Raw genomic sequence first — 24,808 nt, 5'->3', positions numbered from 1 at the left:
CCATCCCTAATTGCCCTCGAGAAGTAAGTTCTTTTATGACTGATGAGACCTATATTTGCTGGGAATGAGCATCCGCAGATTGAACAGTGGATCCTGGATACACCTGTTGGGAATCTTGATTTTTCATGTGCGACTTCCTCAGCTGGCATTTATATTCAGCATAAGCAATGCGATGGACCTCATAGGAGGAGATGCCTTCATTGATGGTTTTTCACCTTGGCATGAGACTAGAGGGATCCTGCTTAGGATGCAATATGTTTCTGTGCTTTAACAGTATGGACACACCATCCTTTATGATATCTCTAAACTATCTCAGTCTGAATTCAATGTAAAGTATGCAGCTCTGACCTTATCAAAGTGATACCTGCAGCCAACACGATGGCAATGAGACTTAGGGGCTGATTTTCAGATGGCCGAGCGGGTGCATTGGGGGCGGGGGGTCTCTGAAAATGACGGAATCCCGGAGCGGGTTCGGAGCCCGGCTCCAACCCGCTCACTTCCAGGTTCCCCAATGTCGCGTTCGGGTGCGCCGCAGCTCCTGCACGTGGGACTCCCACCGGCAATTAAAGCCGGCGGGATGATAATTTAGATACTTATTTAGCTAGTTGAGGTACTTGACAGATCTCATTGAGTGGAGATTTTGGCAGGGGTGCAATTTTGAAGGATCCTCAGCGTGTTTCCCATGCTGTGGGAAACACTCCCTGTTGGAGCAGACGTTTTTCAGCCAGCAGCCAGTGGGAGATGCAAAGGATTATTTGACAGTTGCGGGGAAATACCTCATTTATTGCAGCAAGGCACTCTGTCACTTCAGACAAAGTTTTGGCTGCAACACCTTTGTCATTCCACTCAAAATTATTAATTTATACCCTAAACTCTGCTGTGCAAACACATTTACCTACATTGCGGACCCCCTCAAACTCGCACTGTCAGGATGGGGGGGGGCGCCATAGCTGCATTCATCACTTCATCCGAGGACGAGAAACATCACCAGCCTCGCCAGGCACGCCGTCCACCTCCGTCACGTGGAGCTCCATAACACCGTGCTGCGCCACAGGCACCTGCACAAAATAGTCGTGCAACTACACATACACCCACTGTAGGGTGACCCAATGGGTGGCATCAAGTGTGGGTGTTCATGGTGTACCTCATGAAAAGAACTTATTACACAAGCCAGTCAAGAATGGCCAAGATGTGGCAGTAGTGGTTACAATAATATTTAATGTGCCATTAACAAAAATCAAATATAAATAAGAAACATGACAAACCGTTAAACACCCTTGTGCATCCCTATTGTGCTCGCAAAACCTTTGCCTTACGCTTACGAGTACTCCTACGTGGTGCTTCCCCTGTGGCTGCAGCAGAGGAAGTGGCAGGTTGCTTTTGTTCATGTTCTGACCGATTAGATGCTTTGGGCCGACGGCTTCTGGGTTTTGGTGCCCGTGAGGGCCCCTCCAAAGACTGCTCCACCTGCACCTGTGCAGGGGCAGACTCGACCACCTGGAGAGGAGGCAGCATTGCGGGTACTGGTTGAGAGGGGGGCAACGGGTAAGATGTGGGAGCGCTTTGAGTGGCGTCCCCACTTCCATGTCCCCTTTCGCCATCATCCCTCTCCTGGGCCAGGCCCACATCACTCCTACTGCCCTGCTGGACGACAGTTTGGAGGACATGTGTGAAGCCTTGTAAGGCCAGTGCTAGCGCATCTGCCTGCCTGTTTAAGGGCTGTTGTCAGGGCCTCAATGGACTCATTGGTGAGCCGTGCTTGAAACTCAATGGAGGCTAGCCTTCGCAGACATTTCCACACTAACCCGCGACACTATCTCAGAGATTCCCTCACGTCCCTGTGACAGTATCTCAGAGATTCCCTCCTGTACCTGTGCCACCATTCCACTCATGCAGGAGTTGGACTCCTCCATCCTCTGTGCGATTGTGGAGAGTGTACGTGGCACCTGTTCCAGCACCTCGCAAATGTACTGCTGCCCCTCGATTATTCTCCTTTTAAAGGTTGGCCCACAGGGTTCAGCATCTATGTCCAGCTGAGCAGAGCCTGGAAAAGAATGCTCCCACCGACGCGGACTCTTCACAGCTGCCCCTGCCACCAGTGTCTGCTCGTGCTCACATGTGTGGTGACTCACCATGTGCAACCCCAAGTAAGTGAGGACGGGGACTCACCGAGGTGTGTGTATCTGCGCTGGTGGATGGCTCGCTCAGATGTGACAGTGCCCCCTCAGAGGCCGGCAGGTCCTCTGAGGAATCGCCCTCTGCTGTCACAGCAGTCGCTGAAGGCCCTGTAAGAGAACAGGAGGCAATATTAAGCATGATGACAGATGTTGAGGTGCTGAAGATGGCAAGGCATGTTAACATCATATGCTATTGTGAGTGCTGAATGTTAAAGTTCCGTCAACAGCCATTTGTCGGGTGGCAGTCTCGGCGTCCCCGACCGACAGGCACTCGGGGGTGCGGCTCACTTCAAGAGCCTCCTGCTCCACGTGAGGACGCCCTGTTATTGCGGCTCCCCTCCGGTCTTCGCCCTCTCCCGTGCATTCTGGGCTCTCTTCTTCTCTAAGGGGAGAAAGTAGAGAGCACGAGTGAGGGATGGTGACGTGGCCAACCGCTGAATGCATTGGTTTGGGTGAGGCTGACCGTGAAAGATGCATCAGAGGGTGAGTATGAGACAGGGCCATGACATTGTATGAGGATTGGGTTGAGTGGTAGTGGTAGGATGAGTACTGGGGAGGTGAGTAAGTGCAGATAAGTTGAGGATGAGGTTTGAGTGGGTTGAGGAGTGATGTGATAGAGTAGTGTTGGCATGTACAGAATGAGTTGTGGGGTGGGGGCGGTGATGTGGAAGACGGAGTGTAGGGGAATAAGTGTACTCACTTTGGCTGATCTAGTTAGGTCATTGAAGCGCTTCCTGCACTGGATCCATGTGCTGGAGACATTGTTGCTGCTGGTGACCTCCTCTGCCACCTCGAGCCAGGCCTTGTTGGTGGCAGAGACAGGCCACTTCCTCCTGTCCGCCGATAGAAAATATCCCTCCTCCTCATCACGCCATCCAGTAAGACCTGGAGTGAGGCATCAGTAAATCTGGGAGCAGCCTTTCCCCTGGGCTGCTCCATTCTATAATTTTGGTTCTTTGCTGCAGGAGCAGCCATTGGAGAACTGCCCCTTTAAATAGGGCTCCTCCAGCTGACAGCCTGTGATGCGGGAACGCAGTCCGCCCGCTGCGCAGGTTTCCAACGGGAAACCCGGAAGCCACGTTAAGTAGCTTCAATTTACCCGCGATTGCGTGGGGAACGGACGGATTTCACTGGGCAGGTTACCCATGCGCCCAGTCGTCCCCCGCTGCCATCCCACCTCCATGGTAATATCGGGCCCCTGGTAGTTGCTCCAACACACAATGCACTGCTTGCTCCACTCCTCACTGAGCTGACAGTTTGGATGGCGGCCCACATGAACAGGTTATTCTTAGAGGTACACACGTCTTGCAGATGGAGCAAAGAGTGAAACATTTAACTATGTTTGTTGTTTTTACATTATGCAACATCAGTAAGTACATTGCCCTCGTAACAATAAAGGAAATGACATCCCAGTGAGACTGTGAAATTTGGGAGAAAGTCGTTAACTTCCACCACTACTATAAACAGTTTCTAAAACCGAAATAACAAGAGTATTTGAATCTAGTCCCTAAACTTATGAGTCTTATGATGAGTCTTTCTATCTCACCACCATGATATGGAAATATGGTTGGACAGACCTCTAGGCAAGCAGCTATTACAAGCTTTTATGCCAAAAGAAGGTTTTCACGATTACTGGTGCCAATTTTGAGACAACTGCCTTCCTTTCGGGAGGTTTCCAGATGGGTCAACCATTACATATAATGACTTTGCTGCTTCCTCAGTTAGGTCATTTGCATTCATAATGCATTGCCAAAGCCTGAGGTATTTGGCCAGACCTGAAGCAATTACCATATTGATGACTCCCTTCCTGGAAGTTGCCAGAACATAAATTCTGAAGTGGTCATGTCCTTCGATAACGTATTTGCTTAAACCTAGGCTCGAAGACAAAGGAAATCCTTTCAGAAGGAGCCAGTACATAGGCCTGGCTTCAATATCATACAAACAAAATACAACAAATATTTTATGATATGATGCACAATATATCTTCTGTCCTGAAAGTACAAGACTCACATGGAGTACAGTTCCACAGGTGAGGCCAGTCACCCAGGACCAGGGCCAAGTTGCTATTTTTTATATGTGTAAAGAAATTATTCCACTGTGGGAGTTATTAGATTTGTTGGAATGACATAGGTGCATTTGGGGAGGAAATTGAGACTACCCTTCCACTAAGTGCAGAGGAAGAGCCATTTTTTCCTACTGGAGGAAGAATGAAAAAAAGATAGGCTAAGTATCGATGAGGATACATTTTTGAAAGAATTGTGTTTCCATTGAAAAGAACGGCTAAGTAACATGTCACCAATATTGCCAGTGGCTCAAAGTTTCACCCAACTCTGAATTTGCAGCAATAAGATCATTGGCTGACATGGAGTTTTGGAACTGAGGATTAGACCATGAAATTCACCCGAGGAACTAAAATGACCTCTGACAGTAGTAACCTGTGCTGTTGAATGTTTTGCGCAGGTGATTTATGATATATTTTTTAAAATTAAATTTTATTGAGCATCCAGGCTAAGATTCTCTGGGCGCGGTATCATTTAGAATGGATTTATATTTCTACATTCAAAAAAATACAACTGAAGGATCAGACTCAAACAAGCTCTGGAAACTTTGGAGAGCCTTCCTTACATAATAATCAGAGAACTAGAGACAAGGGACCCAGCCGTAGTGATTTATTTTTATTTTATATTGTTTCTGTAGTTAAGCCAAAATCTTACTGTTTTGGGTCGGAATTCTGTCCTTGAAATTAAAAGGACAGCAAGTACATATATAACTGTCATCATCCTGCCTTGTGCCAAGACTCTATTTTCCATCCATTTTCCCTTGCTTTTTTCCCACTATTTTCGAGTACTTAATTTTAATTCCCTACTTATCTTCCTCCTGCTGTTAGCAGAACACTTACAAACGGAATCTCCTCCCAGGCCTCTGCCAATATTGCGGTATAACCAGCCACTAGACGGTGTGCGAGAGTCAGCCAGGGCGATGTTCTCACATTGTGGGAAAGTGCTCGCCCTCCACTCGTCATGACCGGGTCACAGCAATACTCGGGTTGTGGACTCATGGCACCGAGGTGTAACGTGGCATGCCCCCACACTGCCCACTTTCCAATTCCCAGTGGGAACACATAGAGAAAAGGATTTAACCCTTTTGTTAAACTTTCACATCATGGGGAAAGTAATGTTCTCATATTGAAAGCAATGAGAGATTGTGTAAAGAAAAACTCGAGTCCTAACCTAATAATAACAACCAGGACTGAGAGTCAAGGCACAAAGTTTCCCGAGGAGAAGAACGCATGACTTTATTGTCTTGCACTCATGGTTTATGTGAGTATTTGATCGGGAATTAATATGGGCATAACTTCCTATTCCCGTTTCCTTGACATTCTCGACGCTGGGACTGCTCATCGCAAAGGGCTTTTCCGGAAAGGGCGCTGGTCCAGGTCAAGGTCCAGGTCCAGGTCCGGTATTTCGCTGCTGACTCAGCCTGGCTCGGCTCCCTCCCGCTCCCAAAAACTAACGGTAAAGAACTGCCCCGCTCAGACCGAGTCCACTCTACACCCCCGCACTGCATTTCCCCTCTTTCCCAATGGCTTTCTTGCTAATTCCTCGCTTTCAAAACGATCTTTCCCATGCCTTAAAAATACAATTAACTAGAATAAAGGAAATAATTCCAGCGATTCATCTTTCAAAAAGAGAAACTTTGGGACTAACCCTGACTTCCAGCTACTTTGTGAATAATTGCATTGGATGGGTGTTCTTCTCCATCGATTGGAGGTTGAGCTTTTCGGTGATCCAATGGTAGTAAGACCCAGGCGGGGTTTGAGGCAATGAGTCAGGCAGTGTTCTGATCGCCACTTAACAACCCCTGCATGCTGGACAGGGATACGTCGTCTGCCTCCAACCGGGAGAAACCCTGTTCCAGAGCAGAATGCACTGGATTTCTGTTAGATTTGTTTTATTGATTGTATATGCAATACATGGTAAGATTAAATTCTTGCATTATTCATAAGTAATATTTTAATTAAATATAAATGAGTTTTTCTTTAAAATCTTTTCTCTTTAGTTGATAGGAGCGGTTACAATCTCTGACTAAATTCTTTTATCCGGGGATTACTCCGATATATCCCTAATGCCGATTCCCCCCTAAATCTAATTTAAACAATAATAGCATTTTAAACAACCAACAGGTTCGTGAAAAAGTAATTTTCAAACTATTTTTCCATCCCCTGATTAAACCTGCCTTCTGTCTTTGTAATATGTTACCTCATCAGTTGAATATGTTTAAAATGCTCCGAACTTTATGGGAAAGTTCAGAACATTTAAAGGGAAATATATAGTTGGTTGATTTTAGAAGTTTATACTTGTGTTACAGTTTTGAATCCCCTGGATATGGTACTTACACATCTAGAACGATCTTAAATGTTAAATGAAAACTGATGCTTGATCAATATGTCACTAAATCATAATTTGTTTCTTCCATTTGTATTCTATTTTATCATTGCTTCTGTTTGGTTGCACTTTAATGGTAACAATTATGCTGCAGTGTTATTAGTTATCTGAAGTTACAAAATTTGTGGTTATTCATATCTCACTGACTTGCTTTTTTCTACAGCTGGATGTTCTCCCTGGTCTGACTTGCTTCCTGAAGTAGAGAAATATGAAATAGTGAAACCTCGTTTAATGGACACCATTCTGAGGAAAAGGGAGCTGTCCCTTTCAGAGGTATGAACATAATATGACATGCTGTACTATTAAGAATGTGTTTACGGTCAATGTGTGATTTTCAAAATGACCAGAATAAAAGAAACTGTGTAATTGTACAAGTAATTCACTCCAGAATAGCAAATTATTTAAACAAGTGAGTCAAGTTAGTGCAACTGCAGAGTTACCAAGCAGGTACAGGCTGGAGTAACAACAGGAATATGTGAGTGAGACAGGCATAAAGCAATGGCACAGTTAACCAAGAAAGAATGGGTCACCTGGTTACTGCAGTGTGTAGATGAGCTATGCAAACCAGGAAGGTCTCGGGTTTGGTTTACAGTCTGTGCTGTTAGCTCATCTCAATAAAGGTAGTAGTTGAAGGCTGCCAATGGCCTCAGCAACTCCTGAGTTAGGGAGGGAAAATTGGTCAGGATTCCACTGCTAATTGCTGTTTGATAATTTGTGCACTTGTCAGATGACCGGATTGGGTTCACCTGTGGCACTTCATGCAGTTGAATAGTCTGCTGATACTCTACTGTTTAGGCTAGATGTATCCAAATGTCTTCTCTTCCTGGACTAAGTTGTGTACCATTGGACTCTGAATTCCACCAATTCTTTTGTTTAGCTAAAAGTGTAGGAAACTTTCTATTTCAACATGAAATATCATAATTGTGTGTATGTGGTCCTCAAAGTGGAAAAGGCACCAGGGTATGGGTACGATAGCATAGTGGTTATGTTACTGGACTAGTAATCTAGAGGCCTGGACTAATAATCTGGAGACATGAGTTCAAATCCCGCCACGGCAGCTGGGGAATTTAAATTCAGTTAATTGAATAAAAAAGCTAGTATCAGTGATGGTGACCTTGTAACTACCGGATTGTTGTAAAAACCCATGTGGTTCACTTTAGGGAAGGAAACCTGCCATCCTTACCTGGTCCAGCCTATATGTGACTCCAGACCTACAGTGATGTGGCTGACTGCCCTCTGAAATGGTCTAGCAAGCCACTCAGTTGTCAAGAAGGTGGCTCACCACCACCTTCTCAAGGGCAATTAGGGATGGACAATAAATGCGGGCCTTGCCAGCGACACTCACATCCCATGAATGAATTTTTTTTAAAAAGGCCCTGTGGCACACATCCTAGAACGCTGAGGTAAATCAGAGGAAATAGCAGAGACTTTGACCACAATCTTTCAAACATATTTGGATATGAAAATTTTGCCAGTGGACTGGAAAGTTGCCTGTGCAATGGTTCCATTCAAAAAGTGGTAAAACCACTAACATCAGAATTTGCAAATAACACAAAAATAGGTGTGGTTTACAGTGAAGAGGGCTGATGTGACTTCAGAAGATGCAAACATGTTATTATTAGATTGAACTGATAGATGCCAGATAAAATTTAAAGCAGAGCAGTATGAAGGGATACATTTTTGGAGGACGTATAGAGAGAAAACAAGTACATTAAATGGTAAAACTTTAAGAGGAGCAGAGAGATTTAGAGGATGCACAAATCTTTAAAAGTAGGAGGACAAGTTGATAATTTTTTTTTTAAAAAAGCAAATGAGATCTCAGGTTTTAGAAATAGGGTCATGGAGTAGGAAAGCAGAGAGGTAATGCTAAACATATACAAGTTATCAGTTAGAATATTGAGTCTTGTTTTGGGTGCCCTACTTTAGGAAGGATGTCAAGGCCGTGGAGAAGGTGCAGAAAAGATTCACTAAGATGATACTAGGGATGAGCGGCTTTAGTTATAAGAAGAGACTGGAGAAACTGGGTCTCTTTTCACTGGAGCACAGAAGGTTAAGAGGTGGTTTGATAGAGATGTTCAAAATTCTGAAGAGTTTTAATAAAGTAAGTCGAGAAGAACTATTTCCACTGGCTGATGAGTCAGTAACTAGAGGGCGTGGGGTAGATTTTCGTCTTCACTGCCTGGGTGGTGATCTGGCAGAGCAGATCACCTGCCTTTTTAAAAAAGAAACCCGCAAGCCAATTTGCGCACAGCAAGTTCCCACAAATGGTAATGAGCTGAATGGCCCATTAATCTGTTCTGGTGTTTGTTGAGGGATAAATGTTGGCCAAGACACTGTGAGGATGCCTTGGTCTTCAAATAGTTCCATGGGACATTTTCCTGCATTAAGTATGCTATATAAATGCAAGTTGTTGTTGTGGATCTTTTACATCCATAGAAGGGTATGGTAGTGTGGTGGTTATATTATTGGACTAGTAATTCAGAGGCGTGGGCTAGTAATCCAGAGGAGGAAAAGAAAGATTTGCATTTATATAGCGCCTTTCACAACCTCAGGATGTTCCAAAGCGCTTTACAGCCAATGAAGTACTTTTGAAGCATAGTCACAGTTGTAATCATAGAATCATACAGCACAGAAGGAGGCCATTCGGCTCATCGTGTAATATTGGAAATGTGGCAGCCAATTTGTGCACAGCAATGTCCCACAAATAGCAATGTGATAAATGACCAGATAATCTGTTTGTGATGTTGGTTGAGGGATAAATATTGGCCAGGACACGGGGAAAGCTCCCCTGCTCTCCTTCGAATAGTGCCATTGGATCTTTTACGTCCACCTGAAAGGGCAGACGGGGCCTCAGTTTAATGTCATCCAAAAGACGGCACCTTTTGACAATGCAGCTCGCTCTCAGTACTGCACTGAAGTGTCGGCTTAGATTTATGTGCTCAATTCCTAGAGTGGGGCTTGAACCCACAAACTTCCGATTCTGAGGTAAGAATGCTACCACTGAGCCAAGCTGATAGAGGCTGGGCAGAAAGGGTTGAATGTTGAAAACTATTATTAATTTGTATTTATGCGTTCCCAGGGCTCTTTGAAATAACCAGCACAGTTCATTCACACCTGGCTAGGTGTGGAACAGTTTAGATGAGTTCATAAATAAAATTCAGCCAAGTTATTGCTAGTTCGTGCTTTAACCATGAAGACATAAAATAGGCCAGACTATCTAGAAACGAGGAACGGTTTGTGGTGTAAAACTCTGTTAAACATATGGGATAAAATGTCTCTGGTTTCTAGATAAAGCCATTCTCTCAGAATGTGTTCACAATTTCTCTTGAACAGAGGAAGTCTTTACAAATACAAATTCATGCACCAGAGGAATCCTTGCCCTATTGTGGTGTAAAATTGCACAACAATAAGTGGTCTTGATTATAAGAACAATATCTCTTGACTTTTTTTTTCCCATTTGTACAGATCTTCTATCCAGAAAAAGTCACATATTCTGTAAATCTGGAAGGGAATGAAGTCTTTGTTCATCTTGAAAAGAATGGGTAAGATTGTGGCTTCCCCTTTTAATAACATCCCAGCACAGTACTGCTTTTTTAAGTTGTTTTCCAAGATGATGCTTTTTTTTTTGATTTATAAAGACACTTTTTGTTGCTGTTTTAAAGGGGCAATGTCACTGCATTGCAAGCCAGAAATTCTGGTTTGAATGGAGGCTGTCCCATGGGGTCATGCTGGTTGCCACATGGATCATTGTGACATTAAGCAGCTGCAAAACTTGGAACGTACACACTGATATTCACACATTGATTTGCACTAACTAAACCACAAGCCTACGTCATCGCACTGCAGGAGTGAGCTGGTTACGCTGGTCATGACACGACTGCTTTGTTTTGCGGAAGCCACCAGTCTCCATCATGTGTTGGAGATCTACAATGCAGAAAGTTTAAATTAAATTTTCACTGTCTTTTTGCTCGTTCCAGTCAGGCAGTGTGGATTAATTGAGTAGCCACTTAGTTGCAAACATGAAGTGGCTTAGAACAAGTTTAAAAATTAATTTGAATGTAAACCACTTCCTTTCCTGTTCTGCCAGCTTGGAGTAAGAGTTCTGCTGGTGGGAGCATATACCAGTGAGTGTAAACCACTGTTCTAACTCAAGCATGTGTTGTATGAATGGAATTAATGTTACCTTGGTTACATATATGCAGTTTAAGTTAAAGTCTATTGCAGTAGATGGATAGCACAGAAGTTATAGACAAGTACCTTGAAGAACAGGAGTGTGGATGGTCCAAAAGAAATGGATAATGCTGATCATTCTATACTTTATTCTTAAAGAGGGATTTTTGTGACATATTTTAACATGAATATTTTCGGTGTTTCATCACAAAAAAAATTGAAAACTTTTCAAATGTGGGATGGGCACAATATGTAGGTCAATACTCTATGGGTACTTTTTGTCTTTGAATAGCAGTACTGAAGAGGAAGACAGTTTAGAAAAACAGGAAATATGGTGGTGGTGAACTAATCCGATAGCCTGATAACAAGTTAGAGCCTCTAAGGTTATATTAGAAGAAGCATAAACTCATTTGCTTTAAACAGGTTAACACTTCTGCTAAAATAACAGAGAAAGAGAAATTTAAGATGACGACATTAAGTGTTTGAATGCTTATATGCCGCGATATAATTTCAGAAAAGAGTAGGCGTGCAGAGCGATGCCAGCAGAAGATTGGGAAAATGACGCTGAGACACACAACTGGAAAGAGACACACACACTGATTGGAAATATTCAGAAAAATGGAGAGAAAAGGAGGGAGAGAAGATATTGAGTGGGACACTAAGCATGGAAGGGACCACTGAATGGGGCACAAAAAGATATATGTACACCGATGACACTCAGCTCTATCTCTCCACCCCTCCACTGACTCTATGCCAACAGATTACTTGTCCGACATGCAGTCTTGGATGGCCTACAGTTTTCACCAGCTAAACATTGGGAAGGCCAAAGCCATCATCTTTGGCCCCTACCAGAAACTCCATACCCTCACTGCAGACTCCATCACCCTCCCTGGCCGGGGTCTCAGGTTGAACCAGACTTAATGTCTTATATGATCCTGAGCTGAGTTTCCAACCCCATACCCTTCCCATCACTAAGACCACCTGCTTCCAAGTCTGTAATACTGGTCACCAGCACCCCTACCTCAGCTCATCTGCTGCAGAAGCCCTCACCTGTGCCTTTGTCAACTCCAGACTTGTCTATTATAATGCTTTCCTGGCCAGTCTCCAATCCCCAGCTCATCTAAAACTCTACTGCCTGTTTCCTAGCCGCACCAAGCCCCCTTCGACCAGCGCCCCTGTCCTTCCTGACCTAGTTGACTCCATGTTCCCCCAGTGCCTCAAATTTATCATTCTTATTCTTGTGTTTAAAACACTCCATGGCATTATTGCCCCCTTTCTCTGTAACCTCCTCCTTGCCCCCGACCCCTCCCGTACTCTCCATTCCTATGACTCTAATAAATACCTCGCTGCCTTCACTCCACTATTGGTGGCCATGTCTTCAGCTGCCTAGGCTCCACACTCTGGAATTCCCTAGGCCTCTCCACCTCCCTTTCCTCCTTTTAAGACCCTGCTTAAAAAACACTTCTTTGACCAAGCTTTTGATCACCTCTTCTCCTTCTTTAGCTCAGAGTTCATTTTTTCCCCTTATGCCTTTTGTGAAGCATCTTAGGACATTTTTCTAAGTTGAAGGCACTATTTAAATGCAAGCTGTTGTGGTGAGAAAATATACGCCTAGAAATTACTGTTGGCACATTGGTACATCGTTTTCACATCGTTCACCTGACGAAGGAGGAAGCCTCCGAAAGCTTGTGAATTTAAAATAAAATTGCTGGACTATAACTTGGTGTTGTAAAATTGTTTACAATTGTTGGCACATTGGCAAACAAACATTGAATGCATTTGTATGATTCTTTTCTCTCTTTAATTTTAATAAATGCATTAAGACCTCTATACTAATATCCCAAAAAGTAATATGATCTCTTCTCCAGACAGATACTCATTTAGGTGATTGCTTCAGTCTCCAATGCAAATTCTACAGGCCCTTCTAATAAATTAGTCATCTTAAGACACAATGCTAAACCGCTTAAGCTGAATACTTTTTTTTATTCGTTCATGGGATGTGGGCATCGCTGGCAAGGCCAGCATTTATAAACATCCTTAATTGCCCTTGAGAAGGTGGTGGTGAGCAGCCTTCTTGAACCGCTGCAGTCCGTGTAGTGAAGGTTCTCCCACAGTGCTGTTAGGAAGGGAGTTCCAGGATTTTGACCCAATGAGGATGAAGGAACGGCGATATATTTCCAAGTTACATTTTACTAATTCTTTGACCTGATCAGATCTCCAGCAATTTATCATGAGTACAGTCCCCAGCACATTTCCATTCATAATATGATGGAGAATGAGGCCTTTAAGTTTTTAATCGCAGACCATTTACTTCTTCAGCATTATGTACTCAGGACTGTTAAGTAGATTGCATTTAGTTTTAGATTAATATGAAGAAACCTAAGTGAAGGACCAATACCCATATTGCAGGATACCACTAAGTTTGAAATTATTGGGGGAGAAGATGAGATAAATTAAGAGCTAGTGATTAGGTGATGCCAAGCTTATGGAGGAAGGAAAAGCTGGAGGAGTTAAGGAGCTCCACAGAATGAGTTAGAGTAGAAATCAATGCAATGAGGTTTAATTTCAAAATGGTAAGGATGCAGGATTATATACAGCTGTCTCATCTCTCAATTGTTTATTGAAACTCCTCAGTACGGTGCCAATTATTTTACATTGTGCTTTAATAGGGGTCTACTGGTCAAACATTATTCTGAAACCCATTACTTGGAAAATGGAACTGAAGTGGTAGAAACACCACAATTTGAGGTATTTCTCTGCCATTTACTTGACAACAATTGGCTTAGTTAAAATATTTTATATTTTATTATTCTGCTGATACTTTAAATTATAACCGTGTGGTTTATCACAGGATCATTGTTATTATCACGGTGTTATTGAAGGCATCAATGATTCTTCTGTCAGTATCAGCACCTGCGCTGGACTCAGGTATATAATAGCACTCTTACTTCTTTTAAGCTGTCTTTTTATACCACTTTTTGCTCTAAGAACCCATTTGGCACCAGGGGCATGAGTTTAGCACGGAGCCGGGAATTGAGTGTGTGGGTGGGTCGATGTTTGTGTGGGAAACCCGGAAGCAAATTGAGTGCGTCAGAATCTGCGATCGCAACTCAACTGAAGGTAATTCGTTTTGCTTCCGGGTTTCCTGCATGCCAACCAGCCAGATTGACAGGCTGGCTGCATGTCAGGAGGGAACGCAGCCGGGAATTGGAGAGGAGGGAGGGAGAGATCGTGGGCCGTGGAGGACATGGGGGGCCTTGGAGAAGATCGCGAGCCAGGAGGTGATTGGGTCGGCGGAAGATCGGAGCCATGCAGAAGTTCAGAGGTCGGGATGGGGGTCGGCCATCGGGGGTTGTTTGGGAGGGGAGGGGGCGACTGACCGGGCAGGTAAGCTTGTTGGGCTTGGAGGGAGCACTCCTGCTCCTCCTAGCCCATAAGCAGTGCTATAAAAGGCATTCACCTCATGGATCGGCCCTTCTCTCCTCCTTTCTGATACTCGGTCTCGCAGGCAGGCTAAGACCAATACAACTCATTTTCAACAGTGTTAGCTCAATTTAGTTAGTAACTATCAGTTGTAATTTAACCTATAACCATATAGTTGAAAGACCACAGCAGTCTATGCAGTTAGACTGACACTTAAATATTCCATGGGTAGGAAAGCTCTGTTAAAGTATAAAGTGGCTTGATTTTTTTTATTGGGTAATGGTGTAATACGATAGCCTCTGATTTGCAGTAAAAGCATGACTTTCCCAAAGCCCAATAGTGTAAGCATTAATATATAGGGGAGTAATGGACCAGTCTGTACAAGGTACAGTACATTTGGCACTAAGAAATGGCTGCCAAATTGTGGAACTTTGCCAAAACAATTCTACAGTGAACAATAGAAATAGTCTGAAAAGAAGTATTCATTCACAACACTGCAGATCGAACAATAAAACTGCCTGAGAAAGGCAGCGTAAGAAGTATTGAAATAATTGATTAGTGCCACAAAAAATAAGAGCTATAATTCATTTGGGTTTAAGCTATATTTAATTATACAACCACATACTGAAGTACTGAAAGCTATGCTGAGGTGGACTTTCAAATTATCTTGCATTAAGCTAGAGTAAAAGTTATTAATGTTCAGTGTAACTGGATGAGGGGAATCTGAAAATGGTTTTAAACAAGCAATACCTGTTTAATAATGGAGTACAATGTTATTTTCAAGTTGGAGTATAAAAACATGATATTGGGGTTTCTATTGAGAGATTTTAAATAATAATATGTGCAGTGTAGATAATACAACAGATACCACATCTTTCGCAAAGCCATTCCAAATTCTAGTGTTTCAAACTCAAACAGGAAGGAAAGTCTTAGTGAAGTACTTTTTACTCAAAGTTCTTTGCTCTTTTTACAGAAGAAAATGGTAAATTTCATAGAATGATAGAATAATACAGAACTGAAGGAGGCCATTGAGCCCATCGTGCCTTTGCCGATTCTTTGAGAATGCTATCCAATTAGTCCAATCTCCTGCTCTTTCCCCATAGCCCTGCAAATTTTTTCTTTACAAATTCCCTTTTGAAAATTACTATTGAGTTTGCTTACACTATCTTTTCAGAAAGTCCATTCCAGATCATAACAACTCGCTACGTAAAAGAAAATTTCTCCTCATCTCCCCTCGGGTTCTTTTGCCAATTATCTTAAATCTGTGTCCTCTGGTTATCAACCCTGTTGCCAGTGGAAACAGTGTCTCCTTATTTACCCTATCAAAACCCCTCATAATTTTGAACAACTCTATTAAATCTCCCCTTTCCTAAATTACAACAGTGACTACACTTCAAAAGTACTTTATTGGCTGTAAAACGCTTTGGGACGTCCTGAGTTCGTGAAAGGCACTGTAGACACGTACATTCTTTCTTCCATCAACTTTCTCTGCTCTAAGGAGAACAATCCCAGCTCCTCTGGTCTCTCCACAAAACTGAAGTCTCTCGTTCTTGAAATTTTCTGAAATTTGTTTGACATTTTTCAAGTGTCAATTTTCCTGTCAGCAAGGAGAGCGTAGAGTGTGATCCCTTGCTGCAGTGATGTCCAATGAGGAGAAGGTCCACGTGTGTCCTAGAGCAGCTCTATTGCATACAGTGGGGAGCGTGAATACTGAGCCAAGCTGAGAGCGAGTCCAGAGCCACCTGACCCATGCAGCCATGTTGGCACATTTGCATCCCAGCTGTAGTGTGGTTTCCCAGGGTCAGGCTGGGTTGGAACTGCCACTGGGCCAGTTTGAAGTTACATTTTCCTCCTCCCTGTTTTCAATGGTGCCATTCCAGAACTGACATGACCAGAGTGCCTTGCAGGGAGAAAGATGCTGAGCAAATCCATGCCAGAAAAACAGCAAATAAATTCCTGCTAATTCCATACTTTTTCTTTTATAATGGGAGTACTTTGAATAACAAGTATTCCTCCTAGACTTTCCCTCCCCTTTTATCTTCTGTGACATTTGGCCGTCCTTTATAAACTGCCATCAGCATTCATCGAGTTAGTATCGCTGTGTTTGGTAATGTTGCCTTGTGTTACTCTAGGGGGATTCTCATGGCTGGGAGTAAGGTCTACTTAATTGAACCACTGGAAGGAGCTCAAACTGGGGAACATGCATTGTACAGGCAGGAGCACCTGAGAGTTAAACGTGGAGCGTGCCGCACGCATAACTTTACACTTTATGACAATGGACCCAAAATGGCAGCACTTTACCAACCTCCTGGCAGGGTACGACACTCATTTGAACTATATTCATGTTTGTGATACTTTTACAACTACAAGCAAAACATTTGGATAAATGCTGTCATGTTAATCCTTACATTTCATGTTAATAACTGTATTCAAATTGTCTATTTTTCCCCTTTTTTAGAGATCTGCACAGGTTTCACAAGGCACCCGATATGTGGAACTTTTCTTAGTCGTTGACAATGCTGAGGTAAACCTGCTCTCACGTTAAATAAGGATGCATTTTTTAAGCTGGTTAAATTTTACAATTTGCCTTGAATTCTATTAACTAGCCAAGACTTTCAGCATCTGATTTCAAAGAACAGATACACTTCCAATAGCCATTCTGGGAGAAAAATGATTGTTTATAGACAGTTTTTCATATTGCATTATATTTCTACTGATCAAGTTGTGGCTCATGTTGTTAATATTGAAACTTAATGTAATTTAACATTTAGTTGTAAAATTTGTCAATCCATGTTGAAGACAACTTAATAACCTCATGTAGTATTAGAAGTCTCTGAAGCACATGTAATCAGTTTGAGTCCTAGGGTTGGTTGGTTGCCTATTGTCCGGTATTTGTGTGGAAAATTTTTGTCACACTATTGTTGATTAATATAATTGTAATAAATGAAATCCACTGTTCAAATTGGGTTTCAATTGTCCTGTTTCTGGTCATTGTGGAGCTCCTGTTGTTATAAGTCCTTGCAGTCTCCATCCAAGTTCACAAAGGCACAGAAACATTGGATGTGTGTGTCAGTAAATGTTTAAACTAATCAGTGAGGAAGACCACAGAATCAAAATGAGGGTGATCATCGTTCAATAAATAAATGAAGTGATTTTGTTTCAGGGGAACCTAGCGAAGGTTTTTTTTCATAGGTAGGTTTATGCAACAACTTCTTGAAAGTTTTGGTTTATATCAGTCAAGTTCATTTGGATATTTTTCATTTCAGTATCAAAAATTCAACAGAGACTTTCTAACAATACGACAACGCATGATGGAAATAGCAAACCATGTGGACAAGGTAATTGGGGGAGCTAAATAAAAGAGAAAAAAATACAAATGATAGAAATCAGAAATAAAAACAGGAACTGCAAAGCATCAATCAGCATCTGAAAGAGGAAGATAGGTTACTGTTTGGTGTGGGACCCCCTCACTGGAACTAGCATGACCATTTTAGAGAGGATCCTTAGCAGGACCGATCAAAGCAAAGAGGGGAAGAGAAAACCAGTTGATATCAAGGTCAAATATGCTTAACTATTTTCACAAAAAGGCAGATAATGGAATCAGTCGTTCATAAGTAAATAAGACTATACGAGGATCATCATAGGCATTTGAAAAGGATTGGAAAACAAAGGAATCAGACGTGGCTCCAAAAATAAAAAATAGCAAAATGTGAATGGGCAAATCCAGCAAGAAAATTGGGGACAGAGTTAAAAGGAAATGTTGTTTCTTTCCAACTACGTTGCCTGTGAAATATTTATCTGTCTGTATTATCCTATTGAATCAATTTAATTATAGATATTAATTCCTCAAATACTAAATGTTTTTGCTTATACTTAATTATTTTATAGTTTACAATAAATATTCTACAATCTGGCTACCTGTAACATATTTTACAACACTGCATGAATGGGGAAGTTTGTAAAATTTTGCACTAATCAAAGTAAAGGATGTTAGTGCTGTGAAATTAACACTTGCCATTTTGGGCACCCAGTGATCACATCAAACAGTCCCAGGTCAAGTATAGGATAGATATAGATACATGGAAAAGCTATCTCTACTCAACAAAGTTCCACAACCTTAGAAGAGCATCCCTTACTGCACGAGTGTGACAATTTTCCACATAAACCATCCTCTGACTTCTCCACATAAGATGGCCAATTAACTTTCTGCTCTGCGCCCGTTCTCAATAGGAATTCGATTGAAACTACCTGAATTAATTTCACATAGGAATTCAAAGCCAATAGACTATTCTTAAACAGTTCTTTAACTTTTCATGGATTTCTTTGTAACAGCCTTAGTTTTCCATGTGCTTTAAGAAGGATTCATTAAAAATGAATGTGTAAAACTGCATAATATAACATATCCTTGTACATCAATAGAGTTTTAAGATTAAGTATACAAAAGTACTCCATTTTAAATACATAAATTCTGTTGAAATGCTATTTCTAGAAGACTGTCAAACTATCAACTATTTAGGGATGGGCAATAAATGCTGGCCTTGCCAGCGACGCCCACATCCCATGAATGAATTAAAAAACAACCCTCGATGCCCATTCATCTTTGGAACCTGGCTTTGAATCCAGCCCAGTATGATGAATGAAACTCTTTTATTTCTTTTGGCTGCAAGGGTCCTTTGTAAAAACACATTTAGGAATTTCAACCCAGTTTAAAGTGGTTACAATCCAAGTCTAAATTGGATAGCCTTGTTCGGGAGGGCCACCAGTATTTCTAGGGAAAGAGAAGAAAGCAGTGGTAGTGTAAGCATGGCACTTCTGAGATTGTGGCCCATCGTTGGACAGGGAAGAACGGGCCTGTTTCATGCATGAAATTAATGAAATCCTTTGACTATGAATTCCACACAACAAAAATATATTAAGAGGATAGTTTTTATTTTATTTATAATGCTTTTAACAAATACTTTGGTAAATTGGATGGCTTCTTCTAAAACCTTAATTGTGTATTGCATTACATTGTTCTGATTTTGTATTTCACTTCTGTTAGCTGTACAGATCATTAAATATCCGTGTAGCATTGGTTGGGTTAGAAGTATGGACACGTTCAAACAAAATTGCTGTCAGCTCAAATCCTGATACCACTCTAGATAACTTCCTTAAGTGGCGTGGAAAGGACCTACTATTAAAGAAGAAACACGATAACGCACAGTTTGTCACGTAAGTATCTAGAAAACACCAAATTCGGAACGACGCGGTTGTTAGTGTAATATAAATATCTTAAATATGTGGTTTACTGTTGGCATGGGAATTGTTAATAGCTGCTCGGGTCTAAAAATTGGATCAGGTTCTGAGATTCTTCCAGAAAATTATTGTCTTTTTAGATCTATTATTCCATGTGACTTAATAAGGGAATCAAATTTGTAACTATTCAGGTAATAAATGCCTGTAATTTTCTATGGGATTGGGAAGTGTCCTCAGTCGAACCATCTTCAGTTGCTTCATCAATGACTCCCCTCTGACATAATGTCATGATTGGGGCTGTTCACTGATGATTTCAGTGTTCAGCTCATTTCCCTACTCCTCTGATAATGAGGCAGCAAGATACCAACCTACAGCAGGACCTGGATAACATCCAGGCTTGTGCTGACAAGTTAGAGCTACACATTCACGCCACATTAGCGCCAGTAATGACCAGCTCGAACAAGACAAAGCCCAGCCAACTCTTGACTTTCAAAGGCACTGCACCACCGAGTCCCTTCCCCCATCTACATTTTGGAGGCCACAATTGACCAGAAGTTCAACTGGATCAGCCCTATCAAGACCAAGGCTGCACGAGCAGGGACAAAGATATGTACTCTGCAACAAATGGTCCACCTCCTGATCCTTCAAAGCCTATCCCCTATCTACAAGGCTGAGGTCAAGAGTGTGATGGAATACTCACCACTCACCTATAGGGATGCAGCCGCAACAACTTTCAAGAATCTTGACACCATCCCAGACACAGCAGTTCATTTGATTGGCGCCTCTATCGTCTGGGCCCAATATGCACCCCCTCCATCATGTACGGAATGCAGTGCATCAAGTTAACTTCAGCACCCTCTTCCCCATCAAAAAAGGACAAAGCATTAATGTCACAGGAACACCGTCACCTTCAAGTTCCCCTCCAAGTCACACAACATCTTGACTTGGACACGTATCACTGTCCCTTCATCGTCGTTGGCTAATATTATGGAGCATTGTGGGAGCAACATCACCACAAGGACTGCAATGGTTCAGGGTGATAGGAAAACTAGGAACAGGTAATGAATGCGGCCTTGCCAGCGTCGCCCATGTCCCGAGAACAAATTATAAAATAGTTGTTACCGAAGGTTACATATTGACTAGTGTAAGCAACCTCAGGTTTTCCATCTTGGTGAATAATGGAAAGTTTTTGTGGCTTCAGTTACTGTAGTGCTGAACTAGCAGTTCTTAATATTACCATTCTCCAGGGGTTTGAGAATGTATCTGGATTTTCTTTGCAGGATCTCCTAAAATTAACCATCATTATCACAATGTTATTTTTAACATTTGCAAAAAATATTATTGGTTACATTCGATATCTCTCTTTTTCAGTGGAATAAGTTTTGAAGGAACAACTGTTGGATTGGCAACAAAATCTGCCATGTGCTCCTATCAGTCCGGTGGAGTGAATGAGGTAAATTATGCATGCTGGTATCTTCATGGCACCTAGTACAATTTGAAAGACTAAAAGTCCCCCTTTCTCAAAATCCTCATTTAAGAACATAAATTATGGAGTAAGAAACCCCCCTGTCTAACCTTTTTGTATAAAAAAATATTCAATTTTTTAAATATTAAAAACAACAAACCTACTGCTTTCAACAAATATGTACGAGAGTTGTGTCATCACTGGTACTGGCAGCCAGCAAAAAGCATAATTCAATTTGGCTGAGATGGAAGATGCCAGTTTTTCACTCTTCATTAAATGGAACCTCTCCCGTCCTCATTGTTCTCTATCTAGTAGCCCAGCTAAGAAATACTGTGAAACTCACTTGAGTGGGATTAAGTGACAGACAGGCCTATCAATAGAATGCATGATTTTTTTTTTAATGGAGATTAAAAGGTCATGCGTTCAGCTGGCAGGACGATCTATACATTAGTCTTTGGGAGTCAAACAGTTTCAGCTATGCTTGCATTTTTGGTAACTGTTTTGTGGTAATGTTATTTTTGTAACACAAGTTATGCAGCGCTATAATACTTGCGGCCTTAATCAAATCTCATTACTTTGACCCATATTCTTGATGGTAATAATTTCTAAATTATATTCTATCCATTATATTCAGGACCACAATAGGAACCCAATAGGATTGGCATCAACGATTGCGCATGAGATGGGTCACAATTTGGGCATGTCTCACGATGAAGATCACAATACACACTGTAGCTGCGACTCATCAAAGGACAATGGTGGCTGTGTCATGGCAGCGAAAACAGGGTAAGAATAGAACTGTCATTAACAAGCCCAAAAGAGGGAACCAATTGCCTAGCTGTCAATGTAATGTTATGCCACTAGATATTTGAAGGAAATACCTGTGTTTGGTTTCAAGTTTTTAAATCTTCTGTATAGTGAGAAAGTAGAAATGTTTGGATACTTTTGTGTTTTTAAATAGCACTTTCTTATGTCGTCGTTCCATCAATATAATGCATGAAATGCCTCAACCAGTGCATGAGGGTGTTCCAAAGTGAAGAATTACATTTAACTGCTTTTCAAATTCTAGTTGGTCGAGGATGAGATTTTTTTCCCATATTGGCTGAATTTAAATTGTTTTCTGAGGGGGAACTCACTGAGAAGAAACCCCCAACTATATTAACACTTGATTTGGTATTACACAGCGTCAATTAGCAGCTATAGTACAGTTTGGAGAAAGGCTCTGTGCTGTCATTTAAGTTAGCACAGCATTACAGTTGACTCTCCTTTTTATGTTAATTTGCACCTTGGTGATACTGAAGTAACATAAATCGCAACTCTGTTTTCACTTTGCCATGCTCAATTTTGAACGTTCTGGTTTTGTGATAATCAAAAGTTTCATTTTAATTCTAATTTTTTACAAATTAAAAAATGGGATAATTTGAAGGTAATGTGAATCTTGCCCCAAAACCTTATTTGCTGCTCTTGTCTCAATTTGTTTGCAGGATAGTGTTCCCTAAAAGCTTTAGCAGCTGCAGTCATCAAGAGCTGCAGAAGTTTCTGACATCAGAAATGACAAACTGTCTATTGAACAGCCCCAGAGCAGATGAACTGTACGGAAGTCCAGCATGTGGGAATCAGTTTCTTGAGCGTGGGGAGGAGTGCGATTGTGGCACTGTTAAGGTAATACTGAATTCCCTTAGTTTTAAAGCATCCACTCTTTTTTTCAAAAAAATGAGTTCACTTTTCTATGAACAAAACTTTAACAAGCTAAAGCTCACAACAGTATGTTACAAAATTGGTGCCGTGAACCAAAGAGTGGTGTGACATAGGTTTATACACACACTGCCTCCCAGGGCAATCTTCCAATCTCAGCTGTGAGAACACTTTATCAAAAAGAATTGAAATCAGACAGTGAGTCAAACCAAGTCACCACTTCACTGCCAGTTTCAGAGCAGCATTGCCAGAGAACTGAGAGCATGACACTGGCCCATGCTCTCAACTAGATATTACTGTAGTTCATAGTTAATAGGATACAACAGCTTGCATTTATATAGGTGCCTTTAACGTAGTAAAAACATCCCAAGGCTCTTCACAGGAGTGTTAAGTGTATTAAGCTTGTGTGTGTGGGGAGAGGGGGGAGCAGACTGTTTGAAAACAAAATCTGGAACACTTAAGGACAGAAAAGACCGTATCAAGAGAATTTGAGACCAGAAGTTTCAAATTCACCCTGACCACCAAACTAGTAAATGTAAAGTTGCTCTTCTGTTTAGTCAGGGAAGAGTTTGCCATTTTGCTGATTTAATTTAAGCTAAACTGCATAGCTCCCAGCAGCAATGTTTAACAAGAACTTTAAATATTAGCCCCAACACCAGAGACCTGTAGCTGCAAACAGTCTCCCACGAGTTATTTTATATTACTTGGCAGATTGGAAGAATTAATAGGCTGTTGCTGTGTTTTTTTAAATTTGTACTAAATTATTGTTAGCGTCAGAGGTTCATTTTCAGTTTGTAATTTATGACACACGTTTTTTTTGCATTTGAATTGAAACATAATTCCTTAATTAAGGTGGTCACCAGCTGCTATCCTGGAGTTCATTTTCTCTTACTGATTGGTTTTTTGCCCTATAGGAATGTACCAATCCTTGTTGCAATGCTACGACCTGCAAATTCAAGGAGGGAGTGGAGTGTTCTGATGGAGAATGCTGCCAGAACTGCAAGGTACAAATACAAGTGACCTGTAATTATCGTTGTTTACAGTAATAATATTGATCCATACATTTGAGGCTGTAATCTAGACTGACACACTTGTGCAGCACTGAGGAAGTCGGAGGTGCCTTGTTTCTGATGAGACATTAACTGGAGGTCTCGTCTGCCTGTTCAGATGGATATTACATATCACATGGCACAGTGAGGATAAGAGTAGAGAGTTCTTCCAGTGTCCTTCCATGGCTTCCTCAACTAATATCACCAAAAAATAGATTATATGGTCATTCGTCTCATTCCTGTTTGTGACATGTTCCTGGTGTAGAATGGCTGCTTTGTTTACTGACACAACATAGTTACCATATTCCAAAACAAATTCATTGTCTGAAGTGCTGAATTATTGCAAGTGTTATCCATCTCTACTAGTGTTGTCCATGGGAATGTAATAATGATGTAGAGTCCCTTCCATCAATTGGACTGCAAATCATAATCCAGATGCTGCTTCTCCCTTCCATTGGCTGCTGTTGGTTAGTGGGCAGTTTTGCTGGGCCTGAGCTTTGCTTGTTGTGGCCTTCTTCCTCTCGCTAGGGAGGAACGTAGTGGTTCTGCTGCTCACAGCAGATGTGTGTGGTGAGAAGGAGTAAAGATATAGAGGTACCGGGGGTGGGAGTGTTTCTGAACTTGGAAAATGGGGTGGGGTATGGTGGGGATGAAGGCTGAGCTTGGGGCGGCAGGTCATGATTCTTCATATATAAGTAGGTGCTTGCAACTGCAGTGAGAATATGTCATGCATGAGTGGCAGGTAGCTTCCTCTGAACCCCTATTTTAGTCTTGTTACTCCCACACCTGAATGCCCAAAATGTTGCATGGACTAACTCTGAAGTTGGGTCAATCAAGGAGTTAGCCTCATAAAGAGAAAAGTTAAAGTCGGTGAATCCAAAGGAAAAGGCTAATTTTCTAACTTGTTTGTGCAAGCTGCATCTAGTTACTCACCTACGCCTGAGCTTTGAGAGTGAGGATGTACATTCCTGAAACCTTGGTCACTGGCTCTGCCGATGTGAAAATGACATGCTTAAAACGTACTGTTTATAATGAGAACATGTTTTAGATTCTCAGTACTGCTGAATCTGAACTAAATATTACGCAAGATTTTTCATTAGTGTTTGTGTGTGATAGAAATGACAAAACTGTTGGTCTGATGTTATTCTG

General features: G+C 41.7%; 1 protein-coding gene and 1 long non-coding RNA gene across 3 annotated transcripts in view; both read left to right on the top strand.

Annotated features, from left to right (window-relative positions):
* The first annotated feature begins 6,050 nt into the window (after positions 1 to 6,050).
* The window catches only part of adam8a (ADAM metallopeptidase domain 8a), a 48,426-nt gene continuing 29,668 nt past the window's right edge, over positions 6,051 to 24,808 (top strand). For both annotated transcript variants that reach the window (XM_067972585.1, XM_067972584.1), the window contains exons 1-13: positions 6,051 to 6,153; positions 6,786 to 6,895; positions 10,088 to 10,164; positions 13,462 to 13,540; positions 13,644 to 13,720; positions 16,348 to 16,531; positions 16,674 to 16,739; positions 17,482 to 17,553; positions 19,257 to 19,426; positions 20,822 to 20,903; positions 21,550 to 21,701; positions 22,400 to 22,577; positions 23,525 to 23,614. In XM_067972585.1, coding sequence (XP_067828686.1) covers positions 6,102 to 6,153; positions 6,786 to 6,895; positions 10,088 to 10,164; positions 13,462 to 13,540; positions 13,644 to 13,720; positions 16,348 to 16,531; positions 16,674 to 16,739; positions 17,482 to 17,553; positions 19,257 to 19,426; positions 20,822 to 20,903; positions 21,550 to 21,701; positions 22,400 to 22,577; positions 23,525 to 23,614 — 1,389 coding nt within the window. In that variant the 5' untranslated portion in view covers positions 6,051 to 6,101. The remainder of the gene's footprint in view (positions 6,154 to 6,785; positions 6,896 to 10,087; positions 10,165 to 13,461; positions 13,541 to 13,643; positions 13,721 to 16,347; positions 16,532 to 16,673; positions 16,740 to 17,481; positions 17,554 to 19,256; positions 19,427 to 20,821; positions 20,904 to 21,549; positions 21,702 to 22,399; positions 22,578 to 23,524; positions 23,615 to 24,808) is intronic.
* Positions 10,599 to 11,545, top strand: LOC137304110 (uncharacterized). Its single transcript, XR_010958513.1, has 2 exons — positions 10,599 to 10,746; positions 11,307 to 11,545. It is a non-coding gene; the product is annotated as an uncharacterized lncRNA (long non-coding RNA).

Source organism: Heptranchias perlo, chromosome 36 (assembly GCF_035084215.1).
Source record: "Heptranchias perlo isolate sHepPer1 chromosome 36, sHepPer1.hap1, whole genome shotgun sequence".
In the NCBI taxonomy this organism is placed as follows: domain Eukaryota; kingdom Metazoa; phylum Chordata; class Chondrichthyes; order Hexanchiformes; family Hexanchidae; genus Heptranchias; species Heptranchias perlo.
This window is presented reverse-complemented; position numbering and strand designations above follow the sequence as displayed.